The sequence below is a fragment of the Pelophylax lessonae genome, assembly GCF_965119305.1.
Source record: "Pelophylax lessonae genome assembly, chromosome: 2".
Lineage (NCBI taxonomy): Eukaryota > Metazoa > Chordata > Amphibia > Anura > Ranidae > Pelophylax > Pelophylax lessonae.
In genome coordinates, this window is record NC_138769.1 from 388,919 (window position 1) to 404,953 (window position 16,035).

General features: G+C 53.5%; 1 protein-coding gene across 2 annotated transcripts in view; it reads right to left on the bottom strand.

The window, feature by feature from the left end:
- PKNOX1 (PBX/knotted 1 homeobox 1) overlaps nucleotides 1–11,044 on the bottom strand; it is a 61,090-nt gene extending 50,046 nt beyond the window's left edge. For both annotated transcript variants that reach the window (XM_082244952.1, XM_082244951.1), the window contains exons 1-2: nucleotides 10,962–11,044; nucleotides 10,571–10,689 (exon numbers count right to left, since the gene is read on the bottom strand). In XM_082244952.1, the coding sequence (XP_082101078.1) occupies nucleotides 10,571–10,689; nucleotides 10,962–11,015 (173 nt within the window). In that variant the 5' untranslated portion in view covers nucleotides 11,016–11,044. The remainder of the gene's footprint in view (nucleotides 1–10,570; nucleotides 10,690–10,961) is intronic.
- Nucleotides 11,045–16,035: the final 4,991 nt, after the last annotated feature.

The following is a 16,035-nucleotide window of genomic DNA, read 5'->3' on the forward strand; positions in this document are numbered from 1 at the left end:
ATGGGCGGTATGTAGACAGTGTGGGGGTGGGGACATACAATGGGCGGTATGTAGGCAGTGTGGGGGTGGGGACATACAATGGGCGGTATGTAGACAGTGTGGGGGGAGGGACATACAATGGGCAGTATGTAGGCAGTGTGGGGGGAGGGACATACAATGGGCGGTATGTAGACAGTGTGGGGGTGGGGACATACAATGGGCGGTATGTAGACAGTGTGGGGGTGGGGACATACAATGGGCAGTATGTAGGCAGTGTGGGGGGAGGGACATACAATGGGCGGTATGTAGACAGTGTGGGGGTGGGGACATACAATGGGCGGTATGTAGGCAGTGTGGGGGTGGGGACATACAATGGGCGGTATGTAGGCAGTGTGGGGGTGGGGACGTACAATGGGCGGTATGTAGACAGTGTGGGGGGAGGGACATACAATGGGCGGTATGTAGGCAGTGTGGGGGTGGGGACGTACAATGGGCGGTATGTAGACAGTGTGGGGGGAGGGACATACAATGGGCGGTATGTAGACAGTGTGGGGGTGGGGACATACAATGGGCGGTATGTAGGCAGTGTGGGGGTGGGGACATACAATGGGCGGTATGTAGGCAGTGTGGGGGTGGGGACATACAATGGGCGGTATGTAGACAGTGTGGGGGTGGGGACATACAATGGGCGGTATGTAGGCAGTGTGGGGGTGGGGACGTACAATGGGCGGTATGTAGACAGTGTGGGGGTGGGGACATACAATGGGCGGTATGTAGGCAGTGTGGGGGTGGGGACGTACAATGGGCGGTATGTAGACAGTGTGGGGGGAGGGACATACAATGGGCGGTATGTAGACAGTGTGGGGGTGGGGAAATACAATGGGCGGTATGTAGGCAGTGTGGGGGTGGGGACATACAATGGGCGGTATGTAGACAGTGTGGGGGTGGGGACATACAATGGGCGGTATGTAGACAGTGTGGGGGGAGGGACATACAATGGGCGGTATGTAGGCAGTGTGGGGGGAGGGACATACAATGGGCGGTATGTAGGCAGTGTGGGGGAGGGACATACAATGGGCGGTATGTAGGCAGTGTGGGGGGAGGGACATACAATGGGCGGTATGTAGGCAGTGTGGGGGTAGGGACATACAATGGGCGTATGTAGGCAGTGTGGGGGGAGGGACATACAATGGGCGGTATGTAGGCAGTGTGGGGGGAGGGACATACAATGGGCGGTATGTAGACAGTGTGGGGGTGGGGACATACAATGGGCGGTATGTAGGCAGTGTGGGGGGAGGGACATACAATGGGCGGTATGTAGGCAGTGTGGGGGAGGGACATACAATGGGCGGTATGTAGGCAGTGTGGGGGAGGGACATACAATGGGCAGTATGTAGGCAGTGTGGGGGGAGGGACGTACAATGGGCGTATGTAGGCAGTGTGGGGGGAGGGACATACAATGGGCGGTATGTAGACAGTGTGGGGGTGGGGACATACAATGGGCGGTATGTAGACAGTGTGGGGGTGGGGACATACAATGGGCGGTATGTAGGCAGTGTGGGGGTGGGGACATACAATGGGCGGTATGTAGACAGTGTGGGGGGAGGGACATACAATGGGCAGTATGTAGACAGTGTGGGGGTGGGGACATACAATGGGCGGTATGTAGACAGTGTGGGGGTGGGGACATACAATGGGCGTATGTAGACAGTGTGGGGGGAGGGACATACAATGGGCGGTATGTAGACAGTGTGGGGGTGGGGACATACAATGGGCGGTATGTAGACAGTGTGGGGGAGGGACATACAATGGGCGGTATGTAGACAGTGTGGGGGTGGGGACATACAATGGGCGGTATGTAGGCAGTGTGGGGGGAGGGACATACAATGGGCGGTATGTAGACAGTGTGGGGGAGGGGACATACAATGGGCGGTATGTAGGCAGTGTGGGGGGAGGGACATACAATGGGCGGTATGTAGACAGTGTGGGGGGAGGGACATACAATGGGCGGTATGTAGACAGTGTGGGGGTAGGGACATACAATGGGCGGTATGTAGACAGTGTGGGGGGAGGGACATACAATGGGCGGTATGTAGACAGTGTGGGGGGAGGGACATACAATGGGCGGTATGTAGACAGTGTGGGGGTAGGGACATACAATGGGCGGTATGTAGACAGTGTGGGGGGAGGGACATACAATGGGCGGTATGTAGACAGTGTGGGGGTGGGGACATACAATGGGCGGTATGTAGGCAGTGTGGGGGTGGGGACATACAATGGGCGGTATGTAGACAGTGTGGGGGGAGGGACATACAATGGGCGGTATGTAGACAGTGTGGGGGGAGGGACATACAATGGGCGGTATGTAGACAGTGTGGGGGAGGGACATACAATGGGCGGTATGTAGGCAGTGTGGGGGGAGGGACATACAATGGGCGGTATGTAGGCAGTGTGGGGGTGGGGACATACAATGGGCGGTATGTAGGCAGTGTGGGGGTGGGGACATACAATGGGCGGTATGTAGACAGTGTGGGGGTGGGGACATACAATGGGCGGTATGTAGACAGTGTGGGGGTGGGGACATACAATGGGCGGTATGTAGGCAGTGTGGGGGTGGGGACATACAATGGGCGGTATGTAGGCAGTGTGGGGGTGGGGACATACAATGGGCGGTATGTAGGCAGTGTGGGGGTGGGGACATACAATGGGCGGTATGTAGACAGTGTGGGGGGAGGGACATACAATGGGCGGTATGTAGACAGTGTGGGGGTGGGGACATACAATGGGCGGTATGTAGGCAGTGTGGGGGTGGGGACATACAATGGGCGGTATGTAGGCAGTGTGGGGGTGGGGACATACAATGGGCGGTATGTAGACAGTGTGGGGGAGGGACATACAATGGGCGGTATGTAGACAGTGTGGGGGAGGGACATACAATGGGCGGTATGTAGACAGTGTGGGGGAGGGACATACAATGGGCGGTATGTAGGCAGTGTGGGGGGAGGGACATACAATGGGCGGTATGTAGACAGTGTGGGGGTGGGGACATACAATGGGCGGTATGTAGGCAGTGTGGGGGTGGGGACGTACAATGGGCGGTATGTAGACAGTGTGGGGGGAGGGACATACAATGGGCGGTATGTAGGCAGTGTGGGGGTGGGGACATACAATGGGCGGTATGTAGACAGTGTGGGGGTGGGGACATACAATGGGCGGTATGTAGACAGTGTGGGGGGTGGGGACATACAATGGGCGTATGTAGGCAGTGTGGGGGTGGGGACATACAATGGGCGGTATGTAGGCAGTGTGGGGGTGGGGACATACAATGGGCGGTATGTAGACAGTGTGGGGGGAGGGACATACAATGGGCGGTATGTAGACAGTGTGGGGGGAGGGACATACAATGGGCGGTATGTAGACAGTGTGGGGGTAGGGACATACAATGGGCGGTATGTAGACAGTGTGGGGGGAGGGACATACAATGGGCGGTATGTAGGCAGTGTGGGGGGAGGGACGTACAATGGGCGGTATGTAGACAGTGTGGGGGTGGGGGCATACAATGGGCGGTATGTAGGCAGTGTGGGGGTGGGGACATACAATGGGCGGTATGTAGACAGTGTGGGGGTGGGGACATACAATGGGCGGTATGTAGACAGTGTGGGGGTGGGGACGTACAATGGGCGGTATGTAGACAGTGTGGGGGGAGGGACATACAATGGGCGGTATGTAGACAGTGTGGGGGTGGGGACATACAATGGGCGGTATGTAGACAGTGTGGGGGGAGGGACGTACAATGGGCGGTATGTAGGCAGTGTGGGGGTGGGGACATACAATGGGCGGTATGTAGACAGTGTGGGGGTGGGGACATACAATGGGCGGTATGTAGGCAGTGTGGGGGGAGGGACATACAATGGGCGGTATGTAGACAGTGTGGGGGTGGGGACATACAATGGGCGGTATGTAGACAGTGTGGGGGGAGGGACATACAATGGGCGGTATGTAGGCAGTGTGGGGGTGGGGACATACAATGGGCGGTATGTAGGCAGTGTGGGGGGAGGGACATACAATGGGCGGTATGTAGACAGTGTGGGGGTAGGGACATACGATGGGCGGTATGTAGACAGTGTGGGGGGAGGGACATACAATGGGCGGTATGTAGACAGTGTGGGGGGAGGGATATACAATGGGCGGTATGTAGACAGTGTGGGGGGAGGGATATACAATGGGCGGTATGTAGACAGTGTGGGGGTGGGGACATACAATGGGCGTATGTAGGCAGTGTGGGGGGAGGGACATACAATGGGCGGTATGTAGACAGTGTGGGGGTGGGGACATACAATGGGCGTATGTAGGCAGTGTGGGGGGAGGGACATACAATGGGCGTATGTAGGCAGTGTGGGGGTGGGGACATACAATGGGCGGTATGTAGACAGTGTGGGGGTGGGGACGTACAATGGGCGGTATGTAGACAGTGTGGGGGGAGGGACATACAATGGGCGGTATGTAGACAGTGTGGGGGTGGGGACATACAATGGGCGGTATGTAGGCAGTGTGGGGGGAGGGACATACAATGGGCGTATGTAGACAGTGTGGGGGTGGGGACATACAATGGGCGGTATGTAGACAGTGTGGGGGTGGGGACGTACAATGGGCGGTATGTAGACAGTGTGGGGGGTGGGGACGTACAATGGGCGGTATGTAGACAGTGTGGGGGGTGGGGACGTACAATGGGCGGTATGTAGACAGTGTGGGGGGAGGGACATACAATGGGCGGTATGTAGACAGTGTGGGGGTGGGGACATACAATGGGCGGTATGTAGACAGTGTGGGGGGAGGGACATACAATGGGCGGTATGTAGACAGTGTGGGGGAGGGACATACAATGGGCGGTATGTAGACAGTGTGGGGGTGGGGACATACAATGGGCGGTATGTAGACAGTGTGGGGGTAGGGACGTACAATGGGCGGTATGTAGGCAGTGTGGGGGGTGGGGACGTACAATGGGCGGTATGTAGACAGTGTGGGGGTGGGGACATACAATGGGCGGTATGTAGACAGTGTGGGGGTGGGGACATACAATGGGCGGTATGTAGGCAGTGTGGGGGTGGGGACATACAATGGGCGGTATGTAGACAGTGTGGGGGGAGGGACATACAATGGGCGGTATGTAGGCAGTGTGGGGGTGGGGACATACAATGGGCGGTATGTAGGCAGTGTGGGGGGAGGGACATACAATGGGCGGTATGTAGGCAGTGTGGGGGAGGGACATACAATGGGCGGTATGTAGACAGTGTGGGGGAGGGACATACAATGGGCGGTATGTAGACAGTGTGGGGGGAGGGACGTACAATGGGCGGTATGTAGACAGTGTGGGGGGAGGGACATACAATGGGCGGTATGTAGGCAGTGTGGGGGTAGGGACATACAATGGGCGGTATGTAGGCAGTGTGGGGGGAGGGACATACAATGGGCGGTATGTAGGCAGTGTGGGGGAGGGACATACAATGGGCGGTATGTAGACAGTGTGGGGGGAGGGACATACAATGGGCGGTATGTAGGCAGTGTGGGGGTGGGGACATACAATGGGCGGTATGTAGACAGTGTGGGGGGAGGGACATACAATGGGCAGTATGTAGGCAGTGTGGGGGTGGGGACATACAATGGGCAGTATGTAGGCAGTGTGGGGGGAGGGACATACAATGGGCGGTATGTAGGCAGTGTGGGGGAGGGACATACAATGGGCGGTATGTAGGCAGTGTGGGGGTGGGGACATACAATGGGCGGTATGTAGGCAGTGTGGGGGGAGGGACATACAATGGGCGGTATGTAGGCAGTGTGGGGGAGGGACATACAATGGGCGGTATGTAGACAGTGTGGGGGGAGGGACATACAATGGGCGGTATGTAGGCAGTGTGGGGGTGGGGACATACAATGGGCGGTATGTAGACAGTGTGGGGGGAGGGACATACAATGGGCAGTATGTAGGCAGTGTGGGGGTGGGGACATACAATGGGCAGTATGTAGGCAGTGTGGGGGGAGGGACATACAATGGGCGGTATGTAGGCAGTGTGGGGGTGGGGACATACAATGGGCGGTATGTAGACAGTGTGGGGGTGGGGACATACAATGGGCGGTATGTAGACAGTGTGGGGGTGGGGACATACAATGGGCGGTATGTAGGCAGTGTGGGGGGAGGGACATACAATGGGCGGTATGTAGGCAGTGTGGGGGTGGGGACATACAATGGGCGGTATGTAGACAGTGTGGGGGTAGGGACATACAATGGGCGGTATGTAGGCAGTGTGGGGGTGGGGACATACAATGGGCGGTATGTAGACAGTGTGGGGGTGGGGACATACAATGGGCGGTATGTAGACAGTGTGGGGGGAGGGACATACAATGGGCGGTATGTAGGCAGTGTGGGGGTGGGGACATACAATGGGCGGTATGTAGGCAGTGTGGGGGTGGGGACATACAATGGGCGGTATGTAGACAGTGTGGGGGGAGGGACATACAATGGGCGGTATGTAGACAGTGTGGGGGGAGGGACATACAATGGGCGGTATGTAGACAGTGTGGGGGGAGGGACGTACAATGGGCGGTATGTAGACAGTGTGGGGGTAGGGACATACAATGGGCGGTATGTAGACAGTGTGGGGGTGGGGACATACAATGGGCGGTATGTAGACAGTGTGGGGGGAGGGACATACAATGGGCGGTATGTAGACAGTGTGGGGGGAGGGACATACAATGGGCGGTATGTAGACAGTGTGGGGGGAGGGACGTACAATGGGCGGTATGTAGGCAGTGTGGGGGTGGGGACATACAATGGGCGGTATGTAGACAGTGTGGGGGTGGGGACGTACAATGGGCGGTATGTAGACAGTGTGGGGGAGGGACATACAATGGGCGGTATGTAGACAGTGTGGGGGTGGGGACATACAATGGGCGGTATGTAGACAGTGTGGGGGGAGGGACATACAATGGGCGGTATGTAGGCAGTGTGGGGGAGGGACATACAATGGGCGGTATGTAGACAGTGTGGGGGTGGGGACATACAATGGGCGGTATGTAGACAGTGTGGGGGAGGGACATACAATGGGCGGTATGTAGGCAGTGTGGGGGAGGGACATACAATGGGCGGTATGTAGACAGTGTGGGGGTGGGGACATACAATGGGCAGTATGTAGGCAGTGTGGGGGTGGGGACATACAATGGGCGTATGTAGGCAGTGTGGGGGTGGGGACATACAATGGGCGGTATGTAGACAGTGTGGGGTGGGGACATACAATGGGCGGTATGTAGGCAGTGTGGGGGGAGGGACATACAATGGGCGTATGTAGGCAGTGTGGGGGTGGGGACATACAATGGGCGGTATGTAGACAGTGTGGGGGAGGGACATACAATGGGCGGTATGTAGGCAGTGTGGGGGTGGGGACATACAATGGGCGGTATGTAGGCAGTGTGGGGGTGGGGACATACAATGGGCGGTATGTAGGCAGTGTGGGGGTGGGGACATACAATGGGCGGTATGTAGGCAGTGTGGGGGTGGGGACATACAATGGGCGGTATGTAGACAGTGTGGGGGAGGGACATACAATGGGCGGTATGTAGACAGTGTGGGGGAGGGACATACAATGGGCGGTATGTAGGCAGTGTGGGGGAGGGACATACAATGGGCGGTATGTAGACAGTGTGGGGGTGGGGACATACAATGGGCGGTATGTAGACAGTGTGGGGGTGGGGACATACAATGGGCGGTATGTAGACAGTGTGGGGGTGGGGACATACAATGGGCGGTATGTAGACAGTGTGGGGGTGGGGACATACAATGGGCGGTATGTAGACAGTGTGGGGGTGGGGACATACAATGGGCGGTATGTAGGCAGTGTGGGGGTGGGGACATACAATGGGCGGTATGTAGACAGTGTGGGGGAGGGACATACAATGGGCGGTATGTAGACAGTGTGGGGGAGGGACATACAATGGGCGGTATGTAGGCAGTGTGGGGGAGGGACATACAATGGGCGGTATGTAGACAGTGTGGGGGTGGGGACATACAATGGGCGGTATGTAGACAGTGTGGGGTGGGGACATACAATGGGCGGTATGTAGACAGTGTGGGGGGAGGGACATACAATGGGCGGTATGTAGGCAGTGTGGGGGAGGGACATACAATGGGCGGTATGTAGACAGTGTGGGGGTGGGGACATACAATGGGCGGTATGTAGACAGTGTGGGGGAGGGACATACAATGGGCGGTATGTAGGCAGTGTGGGGGAGGGACATACAATGGGCGGTATGTAGACAGTGTGGGGGTGGGGACATACAATGGGCGGTATGTAGGCAGTGTGGGGGTGGGGACATACAATGGGCGGTATGTAGACAGTGTGGGGGAGGGACATACAATGGGCGGTATGTAGACAGTGTGGGGGAGGGACATACAATGGGCGGTATGTAGGCAGTGTGGGGGAGGGACATACAATGGGCGGTATGTAGACAGTGTGGGGGTGGGGACATACAATGGGCGGTATGTAGACAGTGTGGGGGTGGGGACATACAATGGGCGGTATGTAGACAGTGTGGGGGTGGGGACATACAATGGGCGGTATGTAGACAGTGTGGGGGAGGGACATACAATGGGCGGTATGTAGACAGTGTGGGGGAGGGACATACAATGGGCGGTATGTAGGCAGTGTGGGGGAGGGACATACAATGGGCGGTATGTAGGCAGTGTGGGGGTGGGGACATACAATGGGCGGTATGTAGACAGTGTGGGGGAGGGACATACAATGGGCGGTATGTAGGCAGTGTGGGGGAGGGACATACAATGGGCGGTATGTAGGCAGTGTGGGGGTGGGGACATACAATGGGCGGTATGTAGACAGTGTGGGGGAGGGACATACAATGGGCGGTATGTAGACAGTGTGGGGGAGGGACATACAATGGGCGGTATGTAGGCAGTGTGGGGGAGGGACATACAATGGGCGGTATGTAGACAGTGTGGGGGTGGGGACATACAATGGGCGGTATGTAGACAGTGTGGGGGTGGGGACATACAATGGGCGGTATGTAGACAGTGTGGGGGTGGGGACATACAATGGGCGGTATGTAGACAGTGTGGGGGTGGGGACATACAATGGGCGGTATGTAGGCAGTGTGGGGGTGGGGACATACAATGGGCGGTATGTAGACAGTGTGGGGGAGGGACATACAATGGGCGGTATGTAGACAGTGTGGGGGAGGGACATACAATGGGCGGTATGTAGACAGTGTGGGGGTGGGGACATACAATGGGCGGTATGTAGACAGTGTGGGGGGAGGGACATACAATGGGCGGTATGTAGACAGTGTGGGGGGAGGGACATACAATGGGCGGTATGTAGACAGTGTGGGGGTGGGGACATACAATGGGCGGTATGTAGGCAGTGTGGGGGTGGGGACATACAATGGGCGGTATGTAGACAGTGTGGGGGTGGGGACATACAATGGGCGGTATGTAGGCAGTGTGGGGGAGGGACATACAATGGGCGGTATGTAGACAGTGTGGGGGAGGGACATACAATGGGCGGTATGTAGGCAGTGTGGGGGAGGGACATACAATGGGCGGTATGTAGACAGTGTGGGGGTGGGGACATACAATGGGCGGTATGTAGACAGTGTGGGGGTGGGGACATACAATGGGCGGTATGTAGGCAGTGTGGGGGTGGGGACGTACAATGGGCGGTATGTAGACAGTGTGGGGTGGGGACATACAATGGGCGGTATGTAGACAGTGTGGGGGGAGGGACATACAATGGGCGGTATGTAGGCAGTGTGGGGGAGGGACATACAATGGGCGGTATGTAGACAGTGTGGGGGTGGGGACATACAATGGGCGGTATGTAGACAGTGTGGGGGAGGGACATACAATGGGCGGTATGTAGGCAGTGTGGGGGAGGGACATACAATGGGCGGTATGTAGACAGTGTGGGGGAGGGACATACAATGGGCGGTATGTAGACAGTGTGGGGGTGGGGACATACAATGGGCGGTATGTAGACAGTGTGGGGGTGGGGACATACAATGGGCGGTATGTAGACAGTGTGGGGGTGGGGACATACAATGGGCGGTATGTAGACAGTGTGGGGGTGGGGACATACAATGGGCGGTATGTAGGCAGTGTGGGGGTGGGGACATACAATGGGCGGTATGTAGACAGTGTGGGGGAGGGACATACAATGGGCGGTATGTAGACAGTGTGGGGGAGGGACATACAATGGGCGGTATGTAGGCAGTGTGGGGGAGGGACATACAATGGGCGGTATGTAGACAGTGTGGGGGTGGGGACATACAATGGGCGGTATGTAGACAGTGTGGGGGTGGGGACATACAATGGGCGGTATGTAGACAGTGTGGGGGTGGGGACATACAATGGGCGGTATGTAGACAGTGTGGGGGTAGGGACATACAATGGGGAGTTTGTAAGAAGTGTGGGGGGAGGGACATACAATGGGCAAGTTGCACGCAGTGTGGGGGGAGGGACATACAATGGGCAGTTTGTGTGGGGGTGGGGACATACAATGGGCAGTTTGTAGGGGGCGGGGCTGACCTGTATATGGCCTGTTTATCGGCCTCCATAGGACTCTCAGCAGTCACCGGACTCGGTTGCGTCGTGGCCTCCACACACACGCCTTCCTGCTCTGTCTTGAAATGCGTCACCACCTGTAACTAGAGACACCAGAGGAAAATCAGCACATGGGCCCCGCCCCCAAGGGCATATGAATAAAAAGCCCCACCCACGAGGCACTACAAATTCAATTCCCCAACTCTGCAGCTCCCCATGTGGCTCCCCCCCAGAAACAGTGAGCCCCATCCAGCCGGCACCATATCACAGCTACAGACCGGTATCTGCCATTCAACCCACCAATAGGAGCCTTCCTGAGCACTAAGGAAGGGCTGTGATTGGTCAGGAAGTTCAGGAAGGGGGGGCGGGGTATTACCTGCTGCTCCTCGGAATAATCCTCCATGCCCAGTCTCTCTGTGGACATCATCATACACGGTGAGATCCCCTCATTTCACAGCGAATGGGAGGGAGGTGAACGTCAGCGCCGCCCTGCAGGGAGATGACAGTCATAGAGATCAGCTTACCGCCCCATTCCTGCCAGTGACACCCTTCCTGGGTCTGAGGGCGGAGTTTGCATATTCATGGTCTGAGGTCATGGTCTAAGGGCTGAATCTGCATATGAATGGTCTGAGGGCGTAGAGGTCAGGAGTATATCATGTACTCAGAGTGTAGAGGTCAGGAGTATATCATGTAGTCAGAGTGTAGAGGTCAGGAGTATATCATGTAGTCAGAGTGTAGAGGTCAGGAGTATATCATGTAGTCAGAGTGTAGAGGTCAGGAGTATATCATGTAGTCAGAGTGCAGAGGTCAGGAGTATATCATGTAGTCAGAGTGCAGAGGTCAGGAGTATATCATGTAGTCAGAGTGTAGAGGTCAGTAGTATATCATGTAGTCAGAGTGCAGAGGTCAGGAGTATATCATGTAGTCAGAGTGTAGAGGTCAGGAGTATATCATGTAGTAGAGTGTAGAGGTCAGGAGTATATCATGTAGTCAGAGTGCAGAGGTCAGGAGTATATCATGTAGTCAGAGTGCAGAGGTCAGGAGTATATCATGTAGTCAGAGTGCAGAGGTCAGGAGTATATCATGTAGTCAGAGTGTAGAGGTCAGGAGTATGTCATGTAGTAGAGTGTAGAGGTCAGGAGTATATCATGTAGTCAGAGTGTAGAGGTCAGGAGTATATCATGTAGTAGAGTGTAGAGGTCAGGAGTATATCATGTAGTCAGAGTGCAGAGGTCAGGAGTATATCATGTAGTCAGAGTGTAGAGGTCAAGAGTATGTCATGTAGTAGAGTGTAGAGGTCAGGAGTATATCATGTAGTCAGAGTGTAGAGGTCAGGAGTATATCATGTAGTCAGAGTGTAGAGGTCAGGAGTATATCATGTAGTCAGAGTGTAGAGGTCAGGAGTATATCATGTAGTCAGAGTGTAGAGGTCAGTAGTATATCATGTAGTCAGAGTGCAGAGGTCAGGAGTATATCATGTAGTCAGAGTGTAGAGGTCAGGAGTATATCATGTAGTAGAGTGTAGAGGTCAGGAGTATATCATGTAGTCAGAGTGCAGAGGTCAGGAGTATATCATGTAGTCAGAGTGCAGAGGTCAGGAGTATATCATGTAGTCAGAGTGTAGAGGTCAGGAGTATGTCATGTAGTAGAGTGTAGAGGTCAGGAGTATATCATGTAGTCAGAGTGTAGAGGTCAGGAGTATATCATGTAGTAGAGTGTAGAGGTCAGGAGTATATCATGTAGTCAGAGTGCAGAGGTCAGGAGTATATCATGTAGTCAGAGTGTAGAGGTCAGGAGTATGTCATGTAGTAGAGTGTAGAGGTCAGGAGTATATCATGTAGTCAGAGTGTAGAGGTCAGGAGTATATCATGTAGTCAGAGTGTAGAGGTCAGTAGTATATCATGTAGTCAGAGTGTAGAGGTCAGTAGTATATCATGTAGTCAGAGTGCAGAGGTCAGGAGTATATCATGTAGTCAGAGTGCAGAGGTCAGGAGTATATCATGTAGTCAGAGTGTAGAGGTCAGGAGTATGTCATGTAGTAGAGTGTAGAGGTCAGGAGTATATCATGTAGTCAGAGTGTAGAGGTCAGGAGTATATCATGTAGTCAGAGTGCAGAGGTCAGGAGTATATCATGAAGTCAGAGTGTAGAGGTCAGGAGTATATCATGTAGTCAGAGTGTAGAGGTCAGGAGTATATCATGTAGTCAGAGTGCAGAGGTCAGGAGTATATCATGTAGTAGAGTGTAGAGGTCAGGAGTATATCATGTAGTCAGAGTGCAGAGGTCAGGAGTATATCATGTAGTCAGAGTGCAGAGGTCAGGAGTATATCATGTAGTAGAGTGTAGAGGTCAGGAGTATATCATGTAGTCAGAGTGCAGAGGTCAGGAGTATATCATGTAGTCAGAGTGTAGAGGTCAGGAGTATATCATGTAGTAGAGTGCAGAGGTCAGGAGTATATCATGTAGTCAGAGTGTAGAGGTCAGGAGTATATCATGTAGTAGAGTGCAGAGGTCAGGAGTATATCATGTAGTCAGAGTGTAGAGGTCAGGAGTATATCATGTAGTCAGAGTGTAGAGGTCAGGAGTATATCATGTAGTCAGAGTGTAGAGGTCAGGAGTATATCATGTAGTCAGAGTGCAGAGGTCAGGAGTATATCATGTAGTCAGAGTGTAGAGGTCAGGAGTATATCATGTAGTAGAGTGTAGAGGTCAGGAGTATATCATGTAGTAGAGTGCAGAGGTCAGGAGTATATCATGTAGTCAGAGTGTAGAGGTCAGGAGTATATCATGTAGTCAGAGTGTAGAGGTCAGGAGTATATCATGTAGTCAGAGTGTAGAGGTCAGGAGTATATCATGTAGTCAGAGTGTAGAGGTCAGGAGTATATCATGTAGTCAGAGTGTAGAGGTCAGTAGTATATCATGTAGTCAGAGTGTAGAGGTCAGTAGTATATCATGTAGTAGAGTGCAGAGGTCAGGAGTATATCATGTAGTCAGAGTGTAGAGGTCAGGAGTATATCATGTAGTAGAGTGCAGAGGTCAGGAGTATATCATGTAGTCAGAGTGTAGAGGTCAGGAGTATATCATGTAGTCAGAGTGTAGAGGTCAGGAGTATATCATGTAGTCAGAGTGTAGAGGTCAGGAGTATATCATGTACTCAGAGTGTAGAGGTCAGGAGTATATCATGTACTCAGAGTGTAGAGGTCAGGAGTATATCATGTACTCAGAGTGTAGAGGTCAGTAGTATATAATATACTCCTGACTTGCTGGTATACTTTCTGCCACACCAATAAAGCCAAGCCCACTTTGCACTGGCCACACCCCCTTTTTGCAGCAGTGTGGTGGGTGGACCACATTCCACTCCCTTAAAAATTGTCCTACTTTATCAAGTTCATGTATTCATTGTACAGTGATGGGGGGGGGGGGTTGCAGGGTGCACACAGTACACTGTATGATTCTGGGGGAAATATTTGCAGGGTGCACACCCAGTGTAGCAGAGGGGGAAGTGGTTGCAGGGTAAACCCTCAGGATAGCAGTGGGGTGAGTAGTTGCAAGGTGCACACTTTGTACAGTGATGGGGAAGTATTAGTGAGTTGCACACAATGTACAGTGATGAGGGAAGCATTTGAAGGTTGCACACATTGTACAGTAATAGGGGAAGGATTTGTCGGTTGCACACACTGTACAGTGATGGGGGAAGGATTTGTCGGTTGCACACAATGTACAGTTCTGGGGGGGAAGGATTTGTCGGTGAACACAGTGTACAGTGATGGGGGATAGATTTGTCGGTTGCACACAGTGATGGGGGAAGGATTTGTCAGTTGCACACAATGTACAGTGATGGGGGAAGGATTTGTCGGTTGCTCACAATGTACAGTGATAGGGGAAGGATTTGTCGGTTACGCACAGTAATAGGGGAAGGATTTCTCGGTTGCACACAATGTACAGTGATGAGGGAAGCATTTGAAGGTTGCACACATTGTACAGTAATGGGGGAAAGATTTGTCGGTTGCACACAATGTACAGTTCTGGGGGGGAAGGATTTGTCGGTGAACACAGTGTACAGTGATGGGGGATAGATTTGTCGGTTGCACACAGTGATGGGGGAAGGATTTGTCGGTTGCACACAATGTACAGTGATAGGGGAAGGATTTGTCACTTGCACACACTATACAGTGATGGGGGAAGGATTTGTCGGTTGCTCACAATGTACAGTGATAGGGGAAGGATTTGTCGGTTGCGCACAGTAATAGGGGAAGGATTTGTCGGTTGCACACAATGTACAGTGATAGGGGAAGGATTTGTCAGTTGCACACACTGTACAGTGATGGGGGAAGGATTTGTCGGTTGCTCACAATGTACAGTGATAGGGGAAGGATTTGTCGGTTGCGCACAGTAATAGGGGAAGGATTTGTCGGTTGCACACAATGTACAGTTCTGGGGGGGGAAGGATTTGTCGGTGAACACAGTGTACAGTGAAGGGGGAAGGATTTGTCAGTTGGACACAATGATGGGGGAATGATTTGTCGGTTGCACACAATGTACAGTGAAGGGGGAAGGATTTGTCGGTTGCACACGATGTACAGTGAAGGGGGAAGGATTTGTCGGTTGCACACAATGATGGGGGAAGGATTTGTCGGTTGCACACAGTGTACTGTAATGGGGGAAGGATTTGTCGAATGCACACAATGTACAGTGATGGGGGAAGGATTTGTCGGTTGGACACAATGATGGGGGAAGGATTTGTCGGTTGCACACAGTGTACAGTAATGGGGGAAGGATTTGTCGTTGCACACAGTGTACAGTGAAGGGGGAAGGATTTGTCGGTTGCACACAATGATGGGGGAAGGATTTGTCGGTTGCACACAGTGATGGGGGGAAGGATTTTTAGGTTGCACACAGTGTACAGTAATGGGTGAAGGATTTGTCGGTTGCACACAGTGATGGGGGGGAAGGATTTGTTGGTTGAACAGTGATGGGGGGGAAGGATTTGTCGATTGCAAACAGTGTACAGTGATAGGGGAAGGATTTGTCAGTTGCACACAGTGAGGGGAGAGGGATTTGTCGGTTGCACACAGTGATGGGGAAGGATTTATTGGTTGCGCACACAGTAATGGAGGAAGGATTTGTCGGTTGCACACAGTGATGTGGGGAGGGATTTGTCGGTTGCACACAGTGTACAGTTATAGGGGAAGGATTTGTCAGTTGCACACAATGTAAAGTAATAGGGGAAGGATTTGTCGGCTGCACACAATGATGGGGGAAGGATTTGTCGGTTGCACACAGTAATGGGGGAAGGATTTGTCGGTTGCACACAATGTACAGTGATAGGGGAAGGATTTGTCGGTTGCACACAGTAATGGGGGGGAAGGATTTGTTGGTTGCACACAATGATGGGGAAGGATTTTTCGGTGCACACAATGTAAAGTAATAGGGGAAGGATTTGTCAGTTGCA